This window comes from Chrysemys picta, chromosome 4, assembly GCF_011386835.1.
Source record: "Chrysemys picta bellii isolate R12L10 chromosome 4, ASM1138683v2, whole genome shotgun sequence".
NCBI lineage: Eukaryota > Metazoa > Chordata > Testudines > Emydidae > Chrysemys > Chrysemys picta.
In genome coordinates this window covers 96,686,235-96,710,211 of record NC_088794.1, presented here as the reverse complement: position 1 = coordinate 96,710,211, position 23,977 = coordinate 96,686,235, and the positions used below count along the sequence as shown (strand labels likewise).

At 42.7% G+C, this 23,977-nt stretch overlaps 1 protein-coding gene across 4 annotated transcripts in view; it reads left to right on the top strand.

The window, feature by feature from the left end:
- Positions 1–23,776, top strand: part of BUB1B (BUB1 mitotic checkpoint serine/threonine kinase B) — a 43,179-nt gene extending 19,403 nt beyond the window's left edge. For all 4 annotated transcript variants that reach the window (XM_024106674.3, XM_024106675.3, XM_065593173.1 and 1 more), the window contains exons 16-24: positions 2,555–2,841; positions 3,380–3,567; positions 7,122–7,265; positions 9,364–9,476; positions 9,758–9,919; positions 11,216–11,358; positions 17,350–17,521; positions 18,098–18,204; positions 23,185–23,776. In XM_024106674.3, coding sequence (XP_023962442.1) covers positions 2,555–2,841; positions 3,380–3,567; positions 7,122–7,265; positions 9,364–9,476; positions 9,758–9,919; positions 11,216–11,358; positions 17,350–17,521; positions 18,098–18,204; positions 23,185–23,374 — 1,506 coding nt within the window. In that variant the 3' untranslated portion in view covers positions 23,375–23,776. The remainder of the gene's footprint in view (positions 1–2,554; positions 2,842–3,379; positions 3,568–7,121; positions 7,266–9,363; positions 9,477–9,757; positions 9,920–11,215; positions 11,359–17,349; positions 17,522–18,097; positions 18,205–23,184) is intronic.
- The last annotated feature ends 201 nt before the right edge of the window (positions 23,777–23,977 follow it).

Here is a 23,977-nt window from a genome sequence, read left to right as displayed (position 1 = left end):
GGCCAGATATGATTAAGGCTGAATGCTGGATAGATTGAAGAGGAGAGAGGTGAATATCAGTAAAAACTGAATAGATAAGACTGCAGTAGTTCATGTGATCCATAACCATGATGTGAACCATGGCTTGGTTGAAGAGAGGATGAAGTAGGGACATTTTTGCCTTTTTGGCAGTGTGATAGAGGAAGAAGCATTTAGATTTGGTGAGAGCCAAGATGTCGAGGAAAGGGAAGAGTAAAAGAGACCCTCAAAGTTACAACTTTGAGCAATAGGAGTGAGACTGGATTTGTCACCAATGATGGAGAAAGTAGGCAGGGCACAGTTTCAAAAGGAAGATGAGAAGTTCAGTTTTTGCCATGTGTAAGTGGTGAGACATCTCTGAGGAGGTATGGGATCCTGTACAGAACGGGGGGGTAGAAGGGTAAAAATAACAATGGTTGTACATGTAGGCAACCAGAAGGCTAATGGAAAGGAGAAAAGATTGGCCTTTAGGGCAGTGTTTCCCACATCATGGGTCATGTGTGTCCCCTTCTGCTCCCGCTTATCCTGAGCATCAGGCAGTGACAAGGGCAGTAGGATCCAGATGGCGGCGGCAGCAGCACAGAGGAAGCAGCCAGAGCCAGTGAGCAGTCAGTCAGCAGCCTTTCTTTGCCCTGTGCATTGCCTGGAGGCCGCTTCCTTTGTGCTGCTGCTGCCTGGATCCTGTTCTCGCTTCCCTTAGGCAGCAGAGTGGGGAGCAGGATCTGGGAAGCAGCAACAGTACAGAGGAAGCAGCTGGAGCTAGCAAGCAGACAACACGCTGGTGGGGACAGTGGCCTGGCCATGGGGAGAGAGGGTGGGTCCAGCTAGGGGCTGCAGGAGGGGGTAGGCTTGGGAGAGTAAGGGGTGTGGGGGGAGCAGGGGCTGGACAGCTGTGAAGGAAGGTGGAGGAAATAGGAGCAATGGGGGCCCTCAAAAGACAAAAATGCATTTGGTGGGTCACCTTTATTAAAAAGTTTAGGAACCACTGCCTTATGGCATGTCCAAAAGGGAAGACTGAGGAAATCTTTCTCCTGAGGCAATTCTAATTCTGAAGGCTTGGTTAGCAAGGTAGGAGACCTAAGAATTGGACAGTCCTGAAGTCCAAAGAAACTGAGGGTCTCAAGGAGAAATGTGGAGAGTGATTGTGTCAAAGGTTCAGGGTGTTGCAGGTGAATGATTATTGAGAAGAGATCTTTAGGACTTTGGAATTCGGAAGTCATTAGTGGCTTTGAAGGCTGTCTGTTTTGAGTTGGGAAAGATTTTAATGCTTGATATACTTCTGATTTTTAACTTTTTATACTGTGCCTACTGAACATACACCGATTTAGATGGAAATAAATTTTATTCGGTGATCACTTTACTAGTCACTGAAATTCAACCACTTTTGAGGTGAATGGTAGTAAGCTTTAAACAGTTCTCAGCAACACTATGTTAAACAATAGCTCAGGACAGAAAGAAAATGATATAACTCTAGATAGACAGAACTCACTCACCCAACTGAAACTAACAGTATGATATAGGAGGAGCATATGAAGCCTGTACCAGAGATACCTTTCATCCAAGATGAGAAGAGCCAGAAGGGAAGAGAAATTGTTGATGATTGTCCAGTGGGAAGAAGGGGATGATCAGATGACTGGACTGGCTATGGGAATAGTATGAACTGGAAAAGGAGTGAGAAAGGGGACAGAGAGCATTGGAGGAGGTGACATGGGTTTACAAATTAAAAAGTGAAGACCAATTTTAGTTGTATATTTTGCATATACAGTAGAACGTCAGTTACGAACACCTCAGGAATGGAGGTTTTGTTACTCAAATCTTCGTAACTGAACAAAACATGGTGGTTCTTTCAAAACTTTGAAACTTTACTATGCAGAAGAAAAATGCTGCTTTCCCTTTTATTTTTTTAATAGTTAACACAGTACTGTACTGTATTTGCTTTTTTTTTGGTCTCTGCTGCTGTCTGATTTTTCGTACTACACCTCTACCTCAATGTAATGCTGTCCTCGGGAACCAAAAAATCTTACCATGTTATAGGTTAAACCGTGTTATATCAAACTTGCTTTGATCCAACGGAGTGCGCAGCGCCCCCCCCCCTTCTCCTCCCCCCCCGGAGCACTGCTTTACCGCATTCTATCTGAATTCGTGTTATATCGGGTCGCATTATATCTGGGTAGAGATTTACTTGTTCTAAATGAGGTGTGTGGTTGACTGGTCAGTTTGTAACTCTGGTGTTTGTGACGCTGAGATTCTACTGTAAACTGTCAGAAAGCAGAATTATGAACAACTTACATCATTAATCAGCATAAATAACAAGGACATCCAGTAGTCTGCCATCTGGAAGTTTTCAGGAAGGAAGCTAAAAATGAGTAACAAGTTGTTGCTTTTTGTGTTGGAGAGTAGGGGGAGGTAGATATCTTCAGAGGCTTTTTATATGACAGGCTTTTTAATAGAAACTGTTCAAGACCAAAAATAAAATAAAATCAAGAGGCTGGGTGGTAGCTGTTACCTAATTTGTTCTGCTTTCTACTTGTTTCAGGATGAGCTCCATGGAATTGAACCCTTAGCTGAAGATGCAATTTTGACTGGCTCCTATAAGAACAAAACCCTTTGCCCCAGCCCAGAAGATACGTGTGACTTTGTTAGGGCAGCCCACTTGGCATCAACTCCCTTCCATGGAGTAATCTCACAGAGAATCCAACCTCCTACCAATCCAGAGAGTACCCTGAAGGAAGAGTGTCCAGAGCCTAAGAGCACATCTGTGAGCCAGCAAATCCCTATTTGTGAGGGTATCTACAATGAAACTCTTTGCATTAAGAAGCTGAGGTAATTCTCTGTGGATCACATCTCCATCAAGAGCAAAATACCTTATGCCCTTTTTTCCTGTTTTGAGTCTTTGCTGGGAGTCTCTCTCCCAAGATTAGATGTAACGAATGTTCTTAGTAGAGCTGGGTGTACTTAACACATCATTTTTCCAGCTCAGTCCAGGATTTGGGTTGCATTTTGCCATTCTTTGAGATGTTACACCAATAAAATAGAATTCATTGTTCAGCCAACAGTTTGCTGCAATGTTTAACTTCATGCTCTGTGTATCTAAAGATTAAAGCTGAGTAAAAATTTTTGCCAAAAAGTTAGACAGAATAACCAATTCCGGTTATATTTCAGGGTTTCCTACTTTCTTGTTAATATATTAATGGTTTGGCTCATGAGGGCTTGTCCAGTCTCCATTTCAGGATGAAAAGGGGATTGTGAATTCATTCAGTGTTTACTGGGGATGTCTGGCATATTTTTGTAGCTAAGGGATTGGCATCCAGGCACCACAGCAGCTGGAAGATTGAGTAGCTGATAGTTTTCTCATTTACAGCCCAATTATGGAAGCAAGTCAGGAAGACACCCGCTCCTCTGGTTCATCTGTTTCCTCAGCCTCCTCTCTTTCCTCTGTTACACATATCTCCACTATTAAATATCTGCATATCCCTGAGAAACTGGAATTGGCTCAGAGCCTGCCTGTTGAAATGGCTAGCGACACTGGAGGCAGTGAAGACACTACTAGTAAGTACCAAGTCTCAATTTCAGTTGAGACAACGTGTCTTAGATTTGAGCTCAGCTGCAGTCTCTTCAGTAGGTATATCCTGTATTCTGCTGTATTTTGTGTAAACATCTCATTGGCTTTATGGTTTTATAAGTGTAAGTCTATGCAGTGGGCTGTGATATCCTGTCTTATAACTATGCTAAGTAACAGTGTGGGGAATATAAATAAAACAAATTTGAAGGATGTTAATATTAAATGGGGAGAGGGATCATTTAAGGTAATACTTAGTTATATTGCATTATAATGGGATGAAATTAAGAAATGGAAAAATAAGGGCTTTTCTACACATGAAAACTAATCCAGAATAAGGTAGGATCTGAATTTTAAAGCACATTAACTATTCCTGATTAACTCCTTGTATGGACATTTTTATTCTGGAATAACTCTCTATAGACAACCCTTAGCTTGAATGGCAGGGAAAGCTTCCTTACAGGAAGATCTTTTAGGCCCTAGAACAGTCTTTGCAGGAAAGTAGTCAAAGTGCCATAGCTTGGGATATTGAAAAGGCCATCATCCAACTCGAAATCTAAACATATTTTAGAAATGCCTTAAACTTGCCCTTTAAGTTCCGCTTCAACCTTTTTTTTGCTTTTACAATCACAACTTCCTATTTTCTGAATGTCTTTCCTCCCTTGTTGGTATGGAAAACACAAACTACGAGGACTGATTCTATAGTCACTTTGATTGTTTTCCTCTTCTAGTCAAAATGGCTGCTGTAATTGAAAGAAATTTTTCTTCTAGAGAGACAAGGTGGATAAGGTAATATCTTTTAGTGCCCAACTTCTGTTGTCTCTCACCAAGCTTTCGAGCCACACAGAACTCTTCTTCAGGTACCTTTTCCAGACCTGAAGAAGAGCTCTCTGTGGCTCGAAATCTTCTCTTTTCCCCCCCCGCCCCCCCCCCCCCAACAGAAGTTGGGCCTCTAAAATCTTACCTCATCCACCTTGTGTCTCGTATATCCTGGGACTGACATGTCTACAACTACACTTTTCTTCTAGAGTCAGCGTAATTTCATATGTTGTAATAAGCCCAAACTTGTGAAATTGTGGGTGTGTATAGCTAGGTACCTAAATCCATATTAAGTGGCTATATTTTCAAAGGTGTTGAGCATTCATATCTCCCATTTGAGTTCAGGAAGAAGCATGTAAGTTGATTGTTACTCTTCAGTTAGTGGATAGTAAATTTACTAGCATACTATTGGGGAACAATCCTTTATTAGCATAGATCATTTAGGGTATGTTTGGTAGGGTCTCAGAGCTAGTGTTCCAGCCCAAGCCCGAACATCTATGCCTCAATTAAACAGCTCCTTAGCCTAAGTTAGTTGACACAGGCCAGTTGCAGGGTTTTAATTGCAGCATAGACGTACCTAAAATCTGTTCCCAATAAGCCTTTTGTGATAACTAACTGTTTCTAGAATTAGGCATCACTGTTTAAAAGGCATCCCCAGGATGTGAGATGAAAGTGTGGATCGGAAAAGAATCCTGTCAAGATGAGAGATTTTTGAAATGTTTCAAATGGATCCATGAAATACCAATCTTTTTGTAAGGAAAACCTTTGTACTTGAACAGGAATGCAAAGGTTGCAAGGCTTGCTTAGGAACTTAAAGCTGTATACTGTTTTAAGCCACAGTCATGCAAATTAGATTCACACAAGCAGTTCTTTCTGAAGAGATCTGAATTGGCACAGGGCTCATCCATGGACATTCAGTATGCAGAATCAGAGCCTAAATCTTTATATCTTTCACTGGGAAAACTGCCTTATTATGAAGGTACAAAAAGTGAATTTCACTCCAAATGACTGAGATGTGGTAGCTCCTGAATTATACTAATTATTGAATAGTTATTGAGCAAAAACCCAATCATTCGCATAGAAGTTTAATACTCCTATAATTGTGCCTCAATAGTTTTCTTTGACACTCTGATCACTCTGAAATTAAAGATAGTTTGTTTGTTTTTTGGAAGCATAAATTAGAATTGGTGCCAGTGCGCTCAGGAGAGTACTGGAAAATATTGAATGCCCTTCTGAAGTATAATATTTCAGAGGCCATTGAATCTGTATGGCTATGCATGTTTATCAGGAGAGAACTATATTCAAAACCATCTAGTTTTGTCTAGTTCTTCTGTTGTATAGAACTACACCTCTATCCCGATATAACGCTGTTCTCGGGAGCCAAAAAATCTTACCGCATTATGGGTGAAACCGCGTTATATCGAACTTGCTTTGATCCGCCAGAGTGCGCAGCCCTGCCGCCGCCGCCTCCTCTCTCTCTCTTCTCTACCCCCCCCCCCCCCTTACCGGAGCGCTGCTTTACCGTGTTCTATCTGAATTCATGTTGTATCTGGTTGCATTATATCGGGGTAGAGGTGTATTCCTAATCACAGAAGGTCAATTTTTCTCCATCATTCTCTCAAACGGTTTCAAAACTATTTCTCTTTCAGTTGAATAGAACTACTGAATAAGACTAGTGGGTTTGTTGTTGTTGTTCTTTCTTTATATTTCAGTAAGCAGGGGTGGGTGGAGGAATCTCAGCTCGTATCTTTGCATTTCTCCTGTATACTTGCTCTGTAGAATGAAAAATGTCAAGATTCATGACTAAGGCTGCGGGTTCATGACTAAGGCTCAGGCAGCCTCTGTGCCAGGTGCACCGGCAGTCTCAGGCCACCATGCCCCCCTCTCCCCCTACCAGCCCCGCCAACCTCCCACCCCTCCCAGCACCCAGCGGAGGTCCCAGGCAGCGCGCTGCTGCCCAGATGCGCACTACCCGGGCTGCCCTCCCCCAGCACCCGCAAAGCCCCAGGCAGCTCCCACCCCAAGTTTTATTCACTAATATTTTTAGTAAAAGTCACGGACGGGTCACGGGTTACTACCCGTGACCTGTCCATGACTTTTACTAAAAATACCCGTGACTAAAACGTAGTCTTGTTCGTGACCATTCAAAGTGGTTTAGTGGCCCCAACTTTACTGTAAACAGATTAAAGCTGTTATGGGTAAATGTGGCTGGATGAGTTCATCTGTAACCTTTTAATTTTGTCATGGCCTGGAAGAGAGGGGTTACATTCCCAGTAAGTCTTCTAATAAAAAAACTCACAAATTTGATCTACTCTAGAAATGGGTCAAAACTGGAACATGTCCTGACTGGATTTTGTGGTGTTCAGATAAATGCACCTAAACCCAAATACCCACTAGTTTAAATCTTGGTTTTTAAGAAGTACAAAAGTTGATTAAGCCTTGGTTTAAATGATCTGCACTTATTGAGTACCTTTCATCCCAGAATCTCGAAGTATCTTCAAAGGTGAGTAAATGTTACTCGGTACACTTAGCAAAAGAAGAAACCATAAGTAAGAGGTTAATGGACTTGCCCAAAGTGATACTGCAGAAGATCAGTAGCAGAATGGGAATACAAGCAAGGTTTTATGATATCCACATGCTAATCTAATCACACATGCTGGCTTCACAGACAGAATCCACATCTGAATCCTGCCTATCTGTAACTCTATTACTTTTTTGTTTCTAGATGACCCACCTCAAGTGTTGTGGAGTGCAGAGCAGCGCAGAAGGCTGTTGGACCCTCTACCAGATTCCTTGAGTAATTCTCCAGGTTTTTGTTCAGAGAATGGGCCCATGCCCGTGATGGAGCTGGAAAAAGAAATAGAGCTGGGTAAGCAGTAAGAGACCCTAGTGTGCTGGCAGTCTATTCAAACTGGCTTAAGTTTTTCCCTTCAGAATGGATTCCAAACTGTACATCAGAGAGTCTATCAACAGGAATAAGTATCAGGGTTGGAAGAGACCTCAGGAGGTCATCTAGTCCAACCCCCTGCTCAAAGCAGGACCAATCCCCAACTAAATCATCCCAGCCAGGGCTTCGTCAAGCCTGACCTTAAAAACCTCCAAGGATGGAGATTCCGCCACCTCCCGAGGTAACCCATTCCAGGGCTTCACCACCCTCCTAGTGAAAAAGTTTTTCCTTATATCCAACCTAAACCTCCCCCACTGCAACTTGAGACCATTACTACTTCTTCTGTCATCTGGTACCACTGAGAACCGTCTAGATCAGGGTCGGCAACCTTTCAGAAGTGGTGTGTGAAGTCTTCATTTATTCGCAGTAATTTAAGGTTTTGTGTGCAGTAATACATTTTACATTTACAGGGGCCGGCGGATGGAACCCCCGACTGGCAGTGGGCTGAGCAGGGCTGGCAGCCGGGACCCCAGGCTGGCAGCGGTGTGAACCACTCAGCCTGCTGCCAGTCTGGGGTTCTGTCCGCTGGTCCCTGCCAGCCTGAGTCCCGGCCGCCGGCCCAGCTCAGCCTGCTGCCAGCCTGGGGTTCCGTCCATCCAGGCCGGCAACAGGCTGAGCGGGGCCAACGGCTGGGACCCCAGGCTGGCAGCAGCGTGCCACACTAACTCAGCTCGCGTGCTGCCTTTGGCACGCATGCCATAGGTTGCCGACCACTGGTCTAGATCCATCCTCTTTGGAACCCCCTTTCAGGTAGTTGAAAGCAGCTATCAAATCCCCCTTCATCCTTCTCTTCTGCAGACTAAACAAGCCCAATTCCCTCAGCCTCTCCTCATAAGTCATGTGCTACAGCCCCCTAATAATTTCTGTTGCCCTCCTCTGGACTCTTCTCCCCCCCCCCCCCCCCATTTTTCCACATCCTTCTTGTAGGACACAGTACTCCAGATGAGGCCTCACCAATGCCGAATAAAGGGGAATGATCACGTCCCTCGATCTGCTGGCAATGCCCCTACTTATACAGCCCAAAATGTCGTTAGCCGTCTTGACAACAAGGGCACACTGACTCATATCCAGCTTCTCGTCCACTGTAACCCCTAGGTCCTTTTCTGCAGAACTGCTGCCTAGCCATTCAGTCCCTAGTCTGTAGCCATGCATGGGATTCTTCCATCCTAAGTGCAGGACTCTGCACTTGTCCTTGTTGAACCTCATCAGGTTTCTTTTGGCCTAATCCTCTAATTTGTCTAGATCCATCTATATCCTATCCCTACCCCCCAGCATATCTACCACTCCTTCCAGTTTAGTGTCATCTGCAAACTTGCTGAGGATGCAGTCCACGCCATCCTCCAGATCATTAATGAAGATATTGAACAAAACCGGCCTCAGGACCTGTCCTTGGGACACTCCACTTGATACCGGCTGCCAACTAGACATGGAGCCATTGATCGCTACCCGTTGAGCCCAACGAACCAGCCAGCTTTCTATCCACCTTATATGCAACCAGCAGATATTTTCAGCAATGCAGGGCACTTCTCAAAATAAGCCTGTATTTATTAATCAACTGCAATACAGTATTTTAGGGTCCTTAGTTTAAAACGAAAAAGCAAAACGTATGTGCATGTCTCTGCTGGCAGTCCAAACCGCCTTTCTTGTCCAAGCATCTAGGATTCAAATCTCTCCCACTTCACTGGGTAGCAGAATTCTGAATACAGTTTAGACACCCCAGATCATCATAATTAGAGCTTGAAACAGTGTCTTCAAATATTCTTCCTTCCTTGGTTAATGTCCTGTCATTGGTCTTCCATTGTAACTCCCATTCATATGTTTGCAGTTTTTTCACACCAGCCCAGATATGCCTACATGGCTAACACCAGTCTCTGGCCAATGTCTTCAGTCCTAGTAGATCAAAACTCAAAAGTGAGTGGGGGAAAAATGTATATTTTTCATAAAGATAATACAGAAATTTGCCACATTTTCCATACATGTACTTCCTGTGATCTCTTTTAAACTTAAACTTTCACAATAGGGAATGAGATTTACTGCATCAAACGGGAATATTGGACCAATGAAGACTACAAGATGTTCTTTGGTGTTCTGTCCAGCTTTGCCGAGCTGGATGCAAAGGGGTTTGCAATAAAGGTAGGACCTGTCACCATATGCACACCTGAACCATAAAGAATTAAAACTATCAGCTCAGCAGGGCAAAATCTGGTCATGGCAGCTGAATGAATTTGGAGTATAGAATTATTTAACATCTTGCACCTTGCTCTTGAAATAGAATAGCAGTTCTGGCCCTGTATAGTCTGACTTCTCAGTGAAATGAGAAGAGCTTCCTGAGCTGTATGTGAGGATGAGCATTTAGGTTTACTCCAACAGTAACTCATATCTTTTTTTTTTTTAATATATGTACCTTTTTATAGGTGTTTTCGCAGCCCGTGCCTTGGGATTTCTATATCACACTCCAGTTGCAAGAGCGTCTGAGTACTGACTTTGACCAAAGCTTCAGTGAGAACTGCAGCTGTTTCTTATACCTGGATGGCTGTGCTATTCTGCATAGGGAGATAAATCGCTTTACCCTCTGGGTCAGTGCAAACAATCTATGTATGATATAGAAAGACTTGAACTGTAGCCTAGATACTAGCACAGGGATCGGCAACCTTTGGCACGCGGCTCGCCAGGGTAAGCCCCCTGGCCGGCTGGGCCGGTTTGTTTACCTGCCGCGTCCGCAGGTTCCACCGATCATGGCTCCCACTGGCTGCGGTTCGCCGCTCCAGGCCAATGGGGGCTGCGGGAAGCGGCGCGAGCCAAGGGATGTGCTGCCCGCCACTAGCAGTTAGAAATGTTGGTTCTTGCTGGATGTGAAGCAGATTCAAGGGACCTGGAATGTTAGATTAAACATAGGGTCCTATCTCTAAATACAATTTTGAAGTATGTTAGCAAGAAGAATGTTTGCTATAAAGATTCTTAATTTATAAAGATGGTATCTAAGCAGCGTTCTCACTCCTGGGTTTTGTGCTTCCCAGTATGAGACAAGGAGTTCCCCAACTTCAAAGGGCTTGTCTACATAGGGACACTCAGGAAAGTAAAGGCCAGGTCAGCTGAAGGTGTGAAGCGCATGTGCATAAATTGAAGTGTGTGTTAAACCCTCGTGTGGATGCTCTCATTCAGAAGTAAAGTGGCCGGGGGATTTGCTGTAGCTTAACCCTGCAAAGGCCACTTTGCTCCTGAATGAAAGCACCTATACAAAGGTTTATCACATATTAATTTATGCACATTAACTTCACAACTTTTAGTTGATCTTGCCTTAACTTTCCTGAATGTCCCTGCGTAGATGTGGCCTAAAACTTTTTGGTCCCTAGAGGCATCAGGCATGAATAACACCATCCCGATCCCCCAGAACTAGTGTTCATGTGTCATCCAGGTCTTTTAACTGCAGCCCTGAGAACTCTCTCTAATCTAGATTTCCAGTCTGCTCTGGCCACAGGGGAGTAGTGTTAGCATCTTGCTAGAAGGACTTGTGTTTAAATACAGTTTTGACTACACAATTTGAACTTTAGCATATACAGGGCTTAAAAAATAAAGGCCAACTTCAGCCTTCAATTAAACTTTTTTTCCACTCAGATTCTTCAGCTATTTATCAGCAGTCTGCTAAGAACTTGCAGTCACTTGAATTCTGCTGGGTTTGTTGGCTGGGTGGAAAACTGATCATGTATGTGTCTGAATGAGGAGGGCTGAATTGGAGAAGCTTCCTTGCTTCTCCTTAGAGCTGTCTAGAAAAAGTGAAAGCTTTGTATCATAGGATTGTTCCTGTCTGCTGCTCTATCTCTTGGCAGAAGAATGGTTCCACATTGGTTTATATTTGTTCTCTCTGTCTTCAGGATATCATCCAGTGCTGTAAAGCCATCCCTGAGGAAGTGATTATGCTGGTTGTCTACAATATCCTGGATGTGGTGCAGAAGCTACACAAAGCGGAGATTGTCCATGGAAACTTGTGTCCAGAGGCTCTCTTCCTGGGAGACAGGTTGGTAGCCTCTTTTCAGAGACCTGGAAAAATGCATTCTATTCAAGCTCTGTCCTGAGCCTTGTGCAGGTTAATAGTGATATGGTTCACTATTTCAGGAGTAAGAGGGCAGCAGGCTAGGAAAGTTGATGTGGAAATCTATAAAAGGCATATATTGGGGGGGAGGGGGGATATTCTTGAAGAAAATACTCCATTATATAGTTACTATTTTAAAATTGGCAAATTCACATACAAATGTATTGGAACACTACAGCAAATCAAATATGTGGACGTAAAGTAACTTGCCATTTGAGATTAAATATCTCAAAAGAAATTTAGAAGGCTGAGGTTTAAAAAACGTGAATATTCTAATCTGGAAGTAGATTAGTCAGTTCCTCTTTGCAACCAGCTTCTAAAGCCTGGCCTACACCTAAAATTAAATTAACCTAGCTACATCGCTCAGTGATGTGCAAAATTTTGCACCTGGGAATGTAGTTAGGTTGACCTAACCGCCATATAGATGCAGCTAGGTCAGTGGAAGAATTCTTCCGTTGACCTGGCTACCCGCCTCTGGGACAGGTGGATTTACCTACGTCAGTGGAAAAACCCCTTCCATTGACGTAGGAAGTATCTACACTACAATGCTACAGTGGCAGAGGTGTAAACTGTGCCACTGTAGTATGTAGACATGGCCTAACTTGATTCAGAGGACATCATCAGTTTTTTTCTCCTCAGGCTCTTGATGAAGGAAGCCTCTCTTTCCAAATGTTTTTAGCTCCTTCATGTTGTTGCTGAGGTTGCTTTCTTGCACATTGCTCAGCTCATCCCCCTCATTGGCCTGGTTGTCTAGATCCCACAAGAAACTCAAAAGCAGGAAGCTAAGGAGCAACATCTGTACTTTTATAATGACTCATACAAGCTACTTCAGTCCTTGTCCCTTTCTCTCCTCCCCAGCTTCTTTAGGATTGTGTCCTTGCCTAAACACAAGTTCACCTGTGAACTGAGTAGCTTTGTGTTTTGTGGTGGAACGTTTTTTGCAGATAATGATCTCTGCATTAGCATAAATCCTGAATAGTAACTCTGGAGCTACACTAATATAACAAAGTAACTCCATAGACTTCAGTGGAGTTATTCTGGATGTAAACTGGTATAATGGAGATCAGAATCTGGCTCAATGACTAATAATGGGACCCAATAAAAACATGTCTGTATTTACCCCATACATGCCATTTTTTTTTTTTTTTTTTTAAACCTCTTTCGTGACAAAACAGATTAGGTCAAAAACAAAAAACCCCACTATTGGCAAGTCTCATGGACTTTAATGTCAGAAGGGACTATATGACCACCTAATCTGAGTTCCTGCGCACGGAATATAACCCACCCACTCTTGTAATAGACCCCTAACCTCTGGCTGAGTTATCGAAATCCTCAAATCATGCTTTAAAGACTTCAAGTTAGAGAGAGTCCACTATTTACACTAGTTTAAACATGCAAGTGCCCCATGCTGCAGAGGAAGGCAAACAAAACGCAGGGGTCTCTGTCTATCTGATCTGGGGGGAAATTCTTTCCCAACACCAAGTATGGCAATCAGTTGGACCCTGAGCATGTGTACCATCTTGCCCTGGTCAGAAGCCTGACCAGTGTAAGTTTATCCAGTCCGTCCCTCTCTCAATGTGGAGAGGACAATGCACCACCCCCTGTTCCTGAGCAGATTTCCCTTTGCACCATGCTATTTTAGTTAAATATAAAACAGATGTTAACTACAGAAAAGAGATTTTAAGTAATTATAAGTAATAAGTGTATAGATGAAAGTAGATTATCTAAGAAATAAAACAAAATCGCAATCTGAGTTCTATAAACTAGACAGGAATTGAATCAAGCAGAGTCTCACCCTGATGGTACAAACAGTTCACCAATTTTCCGTACGCAGGCTGGGATTCCTCCTTTCCAGCCTGGGACCACCTCCCCAGTCAAAGTCTTTATCCTCTAGCCATGTTTCCAGGTGTTCAGTTGTGGGGAAAGTGAAGCCAAGTGATGTCACTTCCCCCTTTATAGCTTCTGCCATGTGGCAGAAGCTATCATTGTCCCAGACAAAGCCCCCAGCACTGTTAGTAGAAAAGTACAGGCGCAAGATGGGGTTCAGAGTCACATGAGCTGGTCACATGCGCTTGCATGCTTTCAGTCATAGCAGGGGCCATTACTAAGACTGAGTCTGTCATGGAAGTCATGGATTCCGTGACTTTCCAGGACCTCTGTGACTTCTGCAACAGCCAGTGCAGATGGCCCGGGGGCCACCTGAGCAGCTCAGGCAGCCCCCTGGCCAGCCGCACCGACTGCTGCTGAGGCAGTATTGGGCCACTTTGCACCTCCCCTCCAGCAGCAGCAGGAGTTTAGGTGTGGGAGGGTGCTCGGGGCTGAGGCAGAGGGTGGGGGTGAGGCCTCTAGGCAGCACTTTTCTCAGGGGGGCTTCCTGGAAGCAGTGACATGTCCCTCCCTTGGCTCCTAGGTAGAGGCGTGGCCAGACAGTTGTGCACACTGCATCCGCCTGCAGTCATGGCCCCCACAACTCCCACTGGCTGTGGTTCCTGGCCAATGCGAGCTGTGGAGCGGGCGCTCAAGGATGGGGGCAGCGCATGGAGCCCCCCAGCCACGACTCAGAGTCCGTCTAGGTAGGGGCTGCTGGGACATGCCAGCTGCTTCCGGGAACCATGCAGAGCTGGGTAGGGAGAGGGGCTGGCAGGCTCCCCTCCCAGCAGCAGCTCGGGTCCTGGGCCGCCCCCCGCAGCATCCCCAGAGCACCCAGGGTGCCCCTGGACCACCCTCTGCCCCAGAGCACTCAAGTTTCAGTCAAGGGTATATAGTACAAGTCATGGACAGGTCACAGGTCATGAATTTTTGTTTACTGCCCGTGATCTGTCCATGACTTTTGCTAAAAATACCCATGACTGAAACGTAGCCTTAGCCATTAATCAATATTCTGGCTAGAACGTCCACAGGAAAGTCCATCAGGTGGGGATAAGCTTCTTCCATGGCCCGCTGTGTTCACTGATGGGCTATCAACTTGATAAGTCCATTTACAATATGCTGGCTAGACTGGATGTAAACTACCTTGTGGGAGTTACCACAGGAGCAAACACGTTTGAAATACAGGTACCTAAACAATATTCATAACTTCAGATACAAAAATGATACATGCATACAAATAGGATAATCCTATTCAGAAAACCATAACTTTTCTATTGACACCTCCATGACATATTTTATACAAGATTTGTTGCAATTTATATAACATTGATGAATCTGGGGGTGCCAAGGTGTTACTATGGGATACAGCGTGTCACACCCTCCACATCTAGTGTCTCATCACCAGCCATTGGAAATATTTGCCGCTAGCAGTCACAGATCATCTACATGCCATTGTAGGCAGTCTCATCATACCATCCCCTCCATAAACTTACCAAGTCGAGTCTTGAAGCCAGTTAGGTTTTTTGCCCCCACTGCTCCCTTTGGAAGGATTTTCCAGAACTTCACTCCTCTGACAGTTAGAAACCTTTACCTAATTTCAAGCCTAAACTTATTGATGGCCAACTTACATCCATTTGTTCTTGTGTCCACATTGGCGCTTAACGTAAATAATCTCTCTCTCTCGTATTTATCCCTCTGATATATTTATACAGAGCAATCATATCTTTGCTCAGTCTTCTTTTGGTTAGGTTAAACCAGCCAAGCTCTTTGAGTCTCCTCTGATAAGGTAGGGTTTCCATTCCCCTGCTCACCCTTCTCTGCACCTGTTCCAGTTTGAATTCATCTGTCTTAAACATGGGAGACCAGAACTGCACACAGTATTCCAGATGAGGTCCCACCAGTGCCTTGTATAATGGTACTAACACTTCCTTGTTTCTACTGGAAATACCTCGCCTGATGCATCCTAGGACTGCATTGGCCTTTTTCACAGCCACATCACACTGGTGGTTCAGTCATCCTGTGATCAATCCATATACCCAGGTCTTTCTCCTCCTCTGTCACTTCCAACTGATAAGTCACTAGGATAAATGGGTGAGCTCATAATTACTAGTCACGTTTATTAATAGTAACATTGCTATAGGCCAATGTGGCAAAATCACAGTATATTACAATAAACTTAAAACTAAATCCAGAATTTTAAAATACACAAATACAAATTAAAAAAACCAAACCAATTAAACCATATAATCACTGTCTCTTGCCTTTTCCTTATTTTAGTGGCTAGCCATGCAAATAGGGCAATCGCTCGGTCACAAATATGCTATCAGTTCCTAATAAATATTTTATTTTCTGAGAGGTCGTAGGAAAAAGAGATCCAGGACAAAAACACGGAAAGTCATTTTGACCTTTAAGTGGCAATTGCAATTACAATATAACAAGGGGGTAGGTCTTCCACCTTCCCCAAGCCACAGGGAAAGAGGTGGTTACAATTCTCAATGCCAGTAATATCAGCCCTCTAAGTAAACTGTCTGTAGATTGAAATCGGAGAGCTGTAAAAGCCTTCCTTAACTTGTTACTGGACAAACTTTCTAAATACCCAGGAGTCTTTTTAACAAGGGGAAACCAAATTGACATACCTATAGTTGGAACAACTGCGGTGTCTAGCTACTTATTAATGTCCTCTAATCTCAATTTGATTAGGGATTTAAATCTAATCATTTCCAATTCTGAGAAGCCTAGAGAGAATACATGGAATTTTAACCAATGAAACTTACATGAAAAAGCCCTTCTGAGCTGTTCCTCTAAGCATAGCCTTGGCAAACATTGGCATACTATAAATACAAAGTCAAAAATTGATACTACGGTATTGCACTTCGGACAGAAGAGAATTCATGCAGGTCTCAGCTCTAAGAGCAGCAGCTGGAATGTTGTTTGAGAGAACCAAGAAATCTTCCAAAGAATTTTTGTTTTGAATCACTTCCATTCCTGTGGCATCATTCCATTTCCATATTTCCACGCCATATAGAATTTGAGCGCATACCTTAGCCTCAAACATTCTAAGGGCTGGTGCAATTAAGTTACATTTCACCTGGCTCATGAAAGCAACACAGCTTGCATTGATTTGAAGCCTTCTCTTTTGCTACCTGAATATGTTTATCTCACAACTTGTTTTAAGAGAACCAGATACCCAGGTAGAGGAAAGAACTAACTTGTTCAATATATTGCCCATAAATCCTGAATTTGTGCAACCTCAGTCTTTGACTAAAAATAGTTAGTTATTTAGTTTTGGAGTAATTTATGGAAAGGCCCTCCTGGTGTCACTATAAACCAAACATATTTAATAAGCACTTCAATCCCACTGATGTTTGTGATATTAGAACCGTATTGTCTACATATAAGACAGAGTAATCCATGACATTAAAGGGAAAATACTGATCCCCCCTTTTAATGCTAAAACAACATCATTAATATTAAAGTTAAAAAGAAAAGGCACTCATAATTATGAAGTAGGACCACAATGTACAAGTATTGAAAGAGAATGACTGGGGATTTTGACCTGGATTCTGTTCCTGGCACTGCTACATATTGTTACCTTGGGTAAGTCACTTAATCTGTTCTCGTTCTCTCTCTCTCTCTCTAACTGTAAATCAGAGGATATATCTAATGGATATACCCCATTCATGTTTGAATTGTTTTGAGATCTTTGGCGAGAATGAGATAAAGAAGTTCAAAGCATTATATTAAATTTTCCTCCTCACAGCACTTATTTCAGACCCCCTAGCTGTGAGATATATATATATATATATATATATAATCAAGATAGGATTATCTCGTAAAGCAACTTTCCCCGTAGCAAAGCTTGAAGATGCCAATATTATCACTTAACCCATATGGTATGAGGGTTAAGCCTTTTTTAGCAGCCATTCCTAAACTAACCATTAGAGGGAGCCATTGGCATGGCTAAGATTCTTACCTGCAGCACAAGATAATAAAAGGAAATTTTACTGCTCCTTTGTCTTTTATGTTTCCTTGGAATTCTTTCCTTAGGATCTGTGATCCATTTGCGAATAATGAGATTACCAGTGCTTTGAAGATAGTGGACTTCTCTTACAGCCTGGATGTGAGGTTGCAGCCTAAAGTGAGTTTACTCAACAGCTTCCCAATAGCTCAGACCCAGTATGGACAACAGATCCTAGCCAAGTGCTCTCTTCCTTATCAGGTAAGTACATATTAACCCAGGGTAATTGCTATGAGTGCCCCTTTACAAGTGTCTTCCTTATCTGAAGAAACGAGATGGAGACTGAGAGAGCTAATATTCTAAGCTGAATATCGTTGGACATGTGGCCTGTTTCTATAGATCTTATCTAATTAAGCAACATCTTTCACAACAGCCATAACTCTTCAACAAAAACCCTTCAGCTGGACCCTGTGTATTCAACATTAGCTGAAGAAACTGGCATTGTTAATCTGGGGCAGTTGTGTACCTACATTCATCTGACAGCTAGAGTTCGTTATAAATGGCTAGACTGTGTCTCAATCTGAAATGCTAAACAAGGATTTTTCTTCCTGTAGTAGTTGGCTTTGCTTTTGCTTAGCTTAATTTAGCTTGCTGGAAAATCCTCACAATCACCACAATACAGGGTTATTGGATACAGAAGGTGTTGTAGGACATCTCTAGTGGCACTATTACTATTAAAAATGCTTTTGTGGTGTATTGAATGGATGTGGAGGAATGGCGAAATGGCTGCAGAGATTAGCAGAAGCAGTTTTCTAATATTGATTGTTGTGGTTTCAGGTAGACTTGGTTGGTATTGCAGAAATCGTGCATTTGATGCTGTTTGGGGAGCACCTCCGGGTTTATCAAGAAGATTCCCTATGGAAAATCAGCCAGAATTTCTCCAAGTAAGTGTTTCATCAGGAATCTCTGGGTAGGTAAAGGCAGCTTTAGCTTTCTCCTTCTCCTCTGTGTTGCAGCTTTTGTCAAAGCTGGAGCATAAATTCAATGCTACTAGTTGGTAACAGTAGTGCTACATTATATTGAGGATTCGGTTTTGAATCTTTTGTTTGTTTTAATAGAATTAGATGGACTCATTGATGCTTTCTTGGACTCCCTTACACCTATTTACACCCACTTAGTTTAGACTCCCTCACACATTAGTAACTTATTCATCAAGGAGCTGAAAGAGTGTGTAAATTAGAGCATGGCCTAATTTGTTACATTATTTTATAACCCTTTTCTGTGCTTTTAATATGAGGTACACCATCTTAGACTCCCTCTGAGTCAGCAGGCAAATTTGGAGCTGGGGGGGAGAGATTACACATTAATAAGTGGGCATGATTCTGTGTTGTAATCATTTTGTTGTTCAGCTTTTCACACTGTGCTGTGTGATATGCTGTAGCGTGGGCAGGATGAAAGAGGCTGATTCAGGGGTCCTGTTGGGGCGGGAAATAATATGATGCAATTTAAAGTTTGCATCATGCATACACACAAGGGCAGAATTAAGGTTGCATGGGCAGCTGCCGTTTGCACACTTATCTGTTAACTTCCAGGCAGCAATAACCTGCTTTCCTCCTCACCTCCTGTAGTCAAGTGTCTTGGGAAAGGGCAGCTTATGCTAAGGCCTTCGATTCTTCAGGAGAGTTTCCAACTTGCTGAGCCAGCCATTCAGTCTTATGGGCATTGGAGCTGGTCCCAGGTTGTCACTTCCAGTCTTCTGCATCAGCTATGGTTTCCTGCCTAGGTACTGTCTTTGAGTAGAGATTTCTCAACGTTTTGAACCGAAGTGTATAATGTTTTTCTTTAGTCTTCCACCTTATCCCTCCCCAATATGTTCTTCAGTGACTTGTCCTGCTTCTCCTACTTTGGGCCTGGTTACTGTTAGACACACACAGTTTGTTTCCTGGACTGCAGACTTCTAGTTTGTCACTCTTTGGCCTCTGACCTTTAGTGGAATCCTAATCCATCTGACCCTTCAAAGAATTAGATAAATTAGTCACAATGGAGGAGATATAGATCCTCAAACACAGTGCCCAGCTCACAGTGAGTCTTCTTTATTTGGATCTCCTCATTTGTGGGGTTTGAATTTAAACTTGACCCGAAGTTGTTGGGTTTTTTCTCTGTTTCTGTAGAGCTGCCAATAACAGTTCAGTTACCTTTTTCTCATCTCCCTGCTGCTTTAGAAATTGTTAATGAGAATTGGGCACAGGTGGGCAGAAGACTTAATGTCCCTAGTGCCACTGCTTGTAACTAAGCAGCAGCAGAACAATATTTTCTTTAACTAAAGTGGATACTTAAATTATTGCCTGATGTCTAAGTCTAACTTTTTCCCTTAGATTCTACTATCTCCTCTGCAGATCTTGCTGATAAGCAGCTATCCACTCGCCATTCTTGACTTTTTCCACTAAAATGGATCCAGAAAGGATTTTTTCTGCTATACCTTGATTGTGTCCTTTTCTGGGCATCTTCAAATGGCACTCCAAAGATGACTAGAGGTAGCCATTCATACCAGTATGCCACAATTTTTGGTGAACTAAGAGTTTCCCTGTCCTAATAGCTCATTCTCCTGGGTATTATTTTAATGACTAGTTTGGAGAAGTCACTTCTGTGGACAGACAGCTATTCCGTCATTTGCCCACTTTCTCTGTTCTGAAAGTACATCTCTGCTCATTGCATCAGTTATCTCTTGGGCTTCTGCATATGTTTACACAACTATTGCTTAGATGCAGTATTGCCATGCTAATTCATATCTAGTCTACAGGTACTGCAGTACCTGTTCACAGACTGGGAGTTGCCTCTAGCCAACTAGATTCTGTTTGTGATGCCTCTTAGTGTACATTGAAAAATCTGTCCTTTTTCTTTGAGTTGTACAGCAGAAAAATTATTTTTCTTTACTTTGTATATAGTAATTTGTCAATATATTGATACATTTCACACACTTTTGGTTTCATATATATTGTTAGTGTTTTCACATTGTACCTCCTAAGCTATTTAATCTTCTGAGTGGCAATTTATTGCACCAGTTTTCATAGGAGACTACCACTTAGAATTCTTGTTCTCTGAAGAGAGGCATACTGTGGACCTATGGGTGTCACTTACCCACCCACTGCTCCTTCAGTTGGAGATGAATTCACTACTTTGGGTGTTTTAGTTTCAGAAGGAACCCAAAGAGTTACTGACTGAATCATTGATGCAAGTTGACTTTTGCTCTCTGCTGTCAGACATTCTGGCAGTTCAGGTCTTTGAGCTAATTAAATCTGACCTGCCATGAGAGACTTGTGGACAAGTGATTTGTTGCATTTATGTATCTTCCAAGAACAAGAATTACAGTAATATTTTTTATAAACCATACTAGTATAATTATATTTTTTTTAACATGAAGTATTACATCAGTAGCAGCAGCATACCTTCAGGAGTGCGGCTCATAGTGTGGGAGTGAGGAATCTGCAGTGAGTCTGGATATTAGGATCTGCCAAAGAAGACAGACGCAGCTTTTAGTGTGTCCTGCTCTGGCATACAGACAGCATACGTCTTTCTCTGGTTATTTGGGCCATTCAACACATTCTATGGTTGCAGACTACTGTTGACAACACCAGTTTCCCACTGCAGGGACCCTTTGCCCTCAGAAGGTATTGCACAGATGGAGAAATTTTCATTTAGTAAGTTTTTCAGGAGAGGGATATTGGTTAGTCTTCAGTATGGTCCCATGTGCCCATCCAAGGAGCATTGTGGTAGTGATACTTGTAATTCCTGTGAGGAGAGAGCTTATGCTAGTGCTTTTAGCAGTTACATGTGGCTTTTTGAGGAAGAAGGCATTATTCATTCTGTCCTGTCTACCAAAGGTGCCATAAGTGGTTTTAGAACCTACTTGAGAGGAATAATTAGAGCATTGCTTTTCTGGAAAAGTACTCTGGGATGTAGGGGAGTAGGAAGTAAAAGGGGAAAATGACTTTCTTACACAAAAGCTTGTGGTGAATGCTGGAACCGTGGCTCTGCAAGATCTGTTTAGTTCCCTTTTAAAAATTCACTGCAAGAGCTATTTTGATTAAGAAAATTTGGGGCTGAATAAATGGGTGAGTGACTGGTGGTAAAAATGTTGAGTTGATGGAGCTACTTTCTCAAAGTACAGAGATGTTTGGAATTCCAGGACCACAGAATTTAGACTTGGAGGAAAAAAGGCGAGATTTAAACCTAAAGTAGAAATCTCTGAAAACTTAGACAACTTGAATTCCTAACTTGCTGACTTGATTTGGTAACAAAGGTATAGGAAAAGCTGGAATCTATTCTTTTGCTAGAGAAGGAGTTATAGCCTTGAAACCATTTCTTCTCCTGTCATCTTTAAGAATCCCTTGAGTTGACTATTAACATACTAAAATCTCCTGCTCTTATGTTAAGCACAGTTGGTGCTGTTTTTATTAAAAGCATATTTCAATTGCATTTCTAGTTCTGGAGCTGATCTTTGGGGCCCATAAATCTCACAGAATTGTGTGTACCTTGTCCTCCCACCATGGCATTCTGGGAAACTGGAAATGTCCAGGCTGATATTGGTTGTCATGTAAACCTGTTAAATGGATCATTAGGGTTGAATATTTGCCACTGTTTTTTTGTTTGTTTGTTTTGTTTTCCCCTAAAGATCCCAAGTTATCTAATATCCTTAGCCCTACCTCCTGGGCTCAGTCTACCTATAGATTTTTATTTTTGGAGGGGGGAGAATTGGGGGATGGATTTTTTTGTTTTAGAAGACCCCATATCAATTCACAGTTGTGTGGTGTAGTGCTGTTCAGACTACTGCTGCTGATATGGCTGCTGTAAACTCTGTTCTAGCCAGCTGCTTGCACCTGACTTGTCTCCTTTGAACAGCCAATGTAATTTCTAGCTTGAAGGAAAAAATGCCTTACATGAGGCAGCATTCTCTAGTGCAGTTCATTCCCATCCCCCACCCGGCCCTACAGGGCTAAAGTTGGGAGCCTGAACACACACACACACCCCATGGGCCCTCTCTTTCACCTTTCCCTGCCCCCCCCCACCTCCACTGGACCTTTGAATTTTTATAGCACGTTGTGGGGGCCTCATGGGGGGGAGGGGGGGAGACATATATTTCCTCACAAGACTAAGGAGCAAAGGATTCCTTTATTTGAATTACAGCTCTGACACTGATCCTTCTTGGCCTTAGTAAAGTCACTCAGCCTTTTGTTTTTAATATTTATTTTACATATGGAGAAATTACCCCACAGGGAACTTGTGACACCTAGTGTTTCACAGACAATTGGCTGCATAGAATGCACACACATTGTTCTGGTAGATAGGCAGAATGGAGGCTTCTAGCAGCAGCCAAGCCACTAGCTTACTTTGACAGTTGTCCCTTGCAAAGCTCTCTTTTAAATGCTGGTAATCATACAGAGCCTAGCTGGACTCTGCTGCTCCTATAACTGAGAGCTGGGGAATATTTTAAGGTTCTTCAATATCCACATCCAGCCTGACTCCATGAAAGAGATCTACCAAATTTGGTGATGCGTCAAAGAATTATCTTGCTAACCTTTCCCAAAATCCTAAGGCTAGTTTTATGTAAAATGGCAAATAGGTGTTCAATATGTTGGGGTAGGTGGTGTAAGTGTTTCATTGGCATGCACAGAAATGCTAAGGTTGGCTCTGTCTAGTTCCTGCACATAAGTCCATTTTGTGAAGGGTAAAGGGCCTGCATATACAAGCTTGTCAGCACCCCTCACTTTTTCTTTACACATGCTCATCGGAGAGTGGAGCTGAATATTATTTTAGACTGCCGAGCCTCCACAGGGCTTGCAGAGCTGAATTGAAGCAGGAATCGTGATGGAGCGGTCATGCGGGTGGATGCTGTTCTCATTGAAAACTGTTTTGTGTGTTTTTAGGACTGTTGACAGTGATTTGTGGAATAAATTCTTTAGGAGGATTCTGAATGCAGATGGTAAGTCCACAGTGCCCATGCTGAGGGAACTAAGAGAGGAAATGAGTGGCATGTTTAACAGCTTTGTGCAAGAATGGTTTTGTGGCGCCTTAGCGAAATTGGGAGAAACTTTCAACGTGGAGAACTTCCTCTGATCCCATGTAGAAGGGCAACCAGCTGCCCCTTTTTATCCATCCCAAGGGGAATTTGCTGTTAATACTGAATATGCAATATATCTTCAGTGCTAAACATGGAAATTGGTTGCAACTGTTTCTTCAATACTTTATATAGAACTTGTTAAATGTTTATTATGAGTTAATGTCTAGATGTCTCTTAAACCTGGTGCATTAACTAGATATGTACAGATAATGTTTTACCCATTTTCTTTACCAAACTGTTCTACACCAACCAGCCTCATGTATGACTGCTAAATGTATGTTTTAATACCTAAAGCACATTCATGAGTTCCTCCACCTTTGTCCTGTCTTTTTGTTCTGTCCTGTACACTTGCTGTTAATTACTGTTTAAGTAATAAACCTATGTTTTTTTGTAAGCAACTAAGTCTCGTGAAATTTTACTGCCAAATGGCCTTCAGAACGTATTTGACTTGGTTTCTGGAGTCATAGGGCTGAGTCTGAGTGACATTTCTGTCTAATTGGGGGATTGTTCATGGTTTTACTAGATGCAGATGGCTATCCTTTAGGTGGTTTTCACAACCACCCAGGGCTTTTTTTAACTTGAACTGATATCCCAGTCGG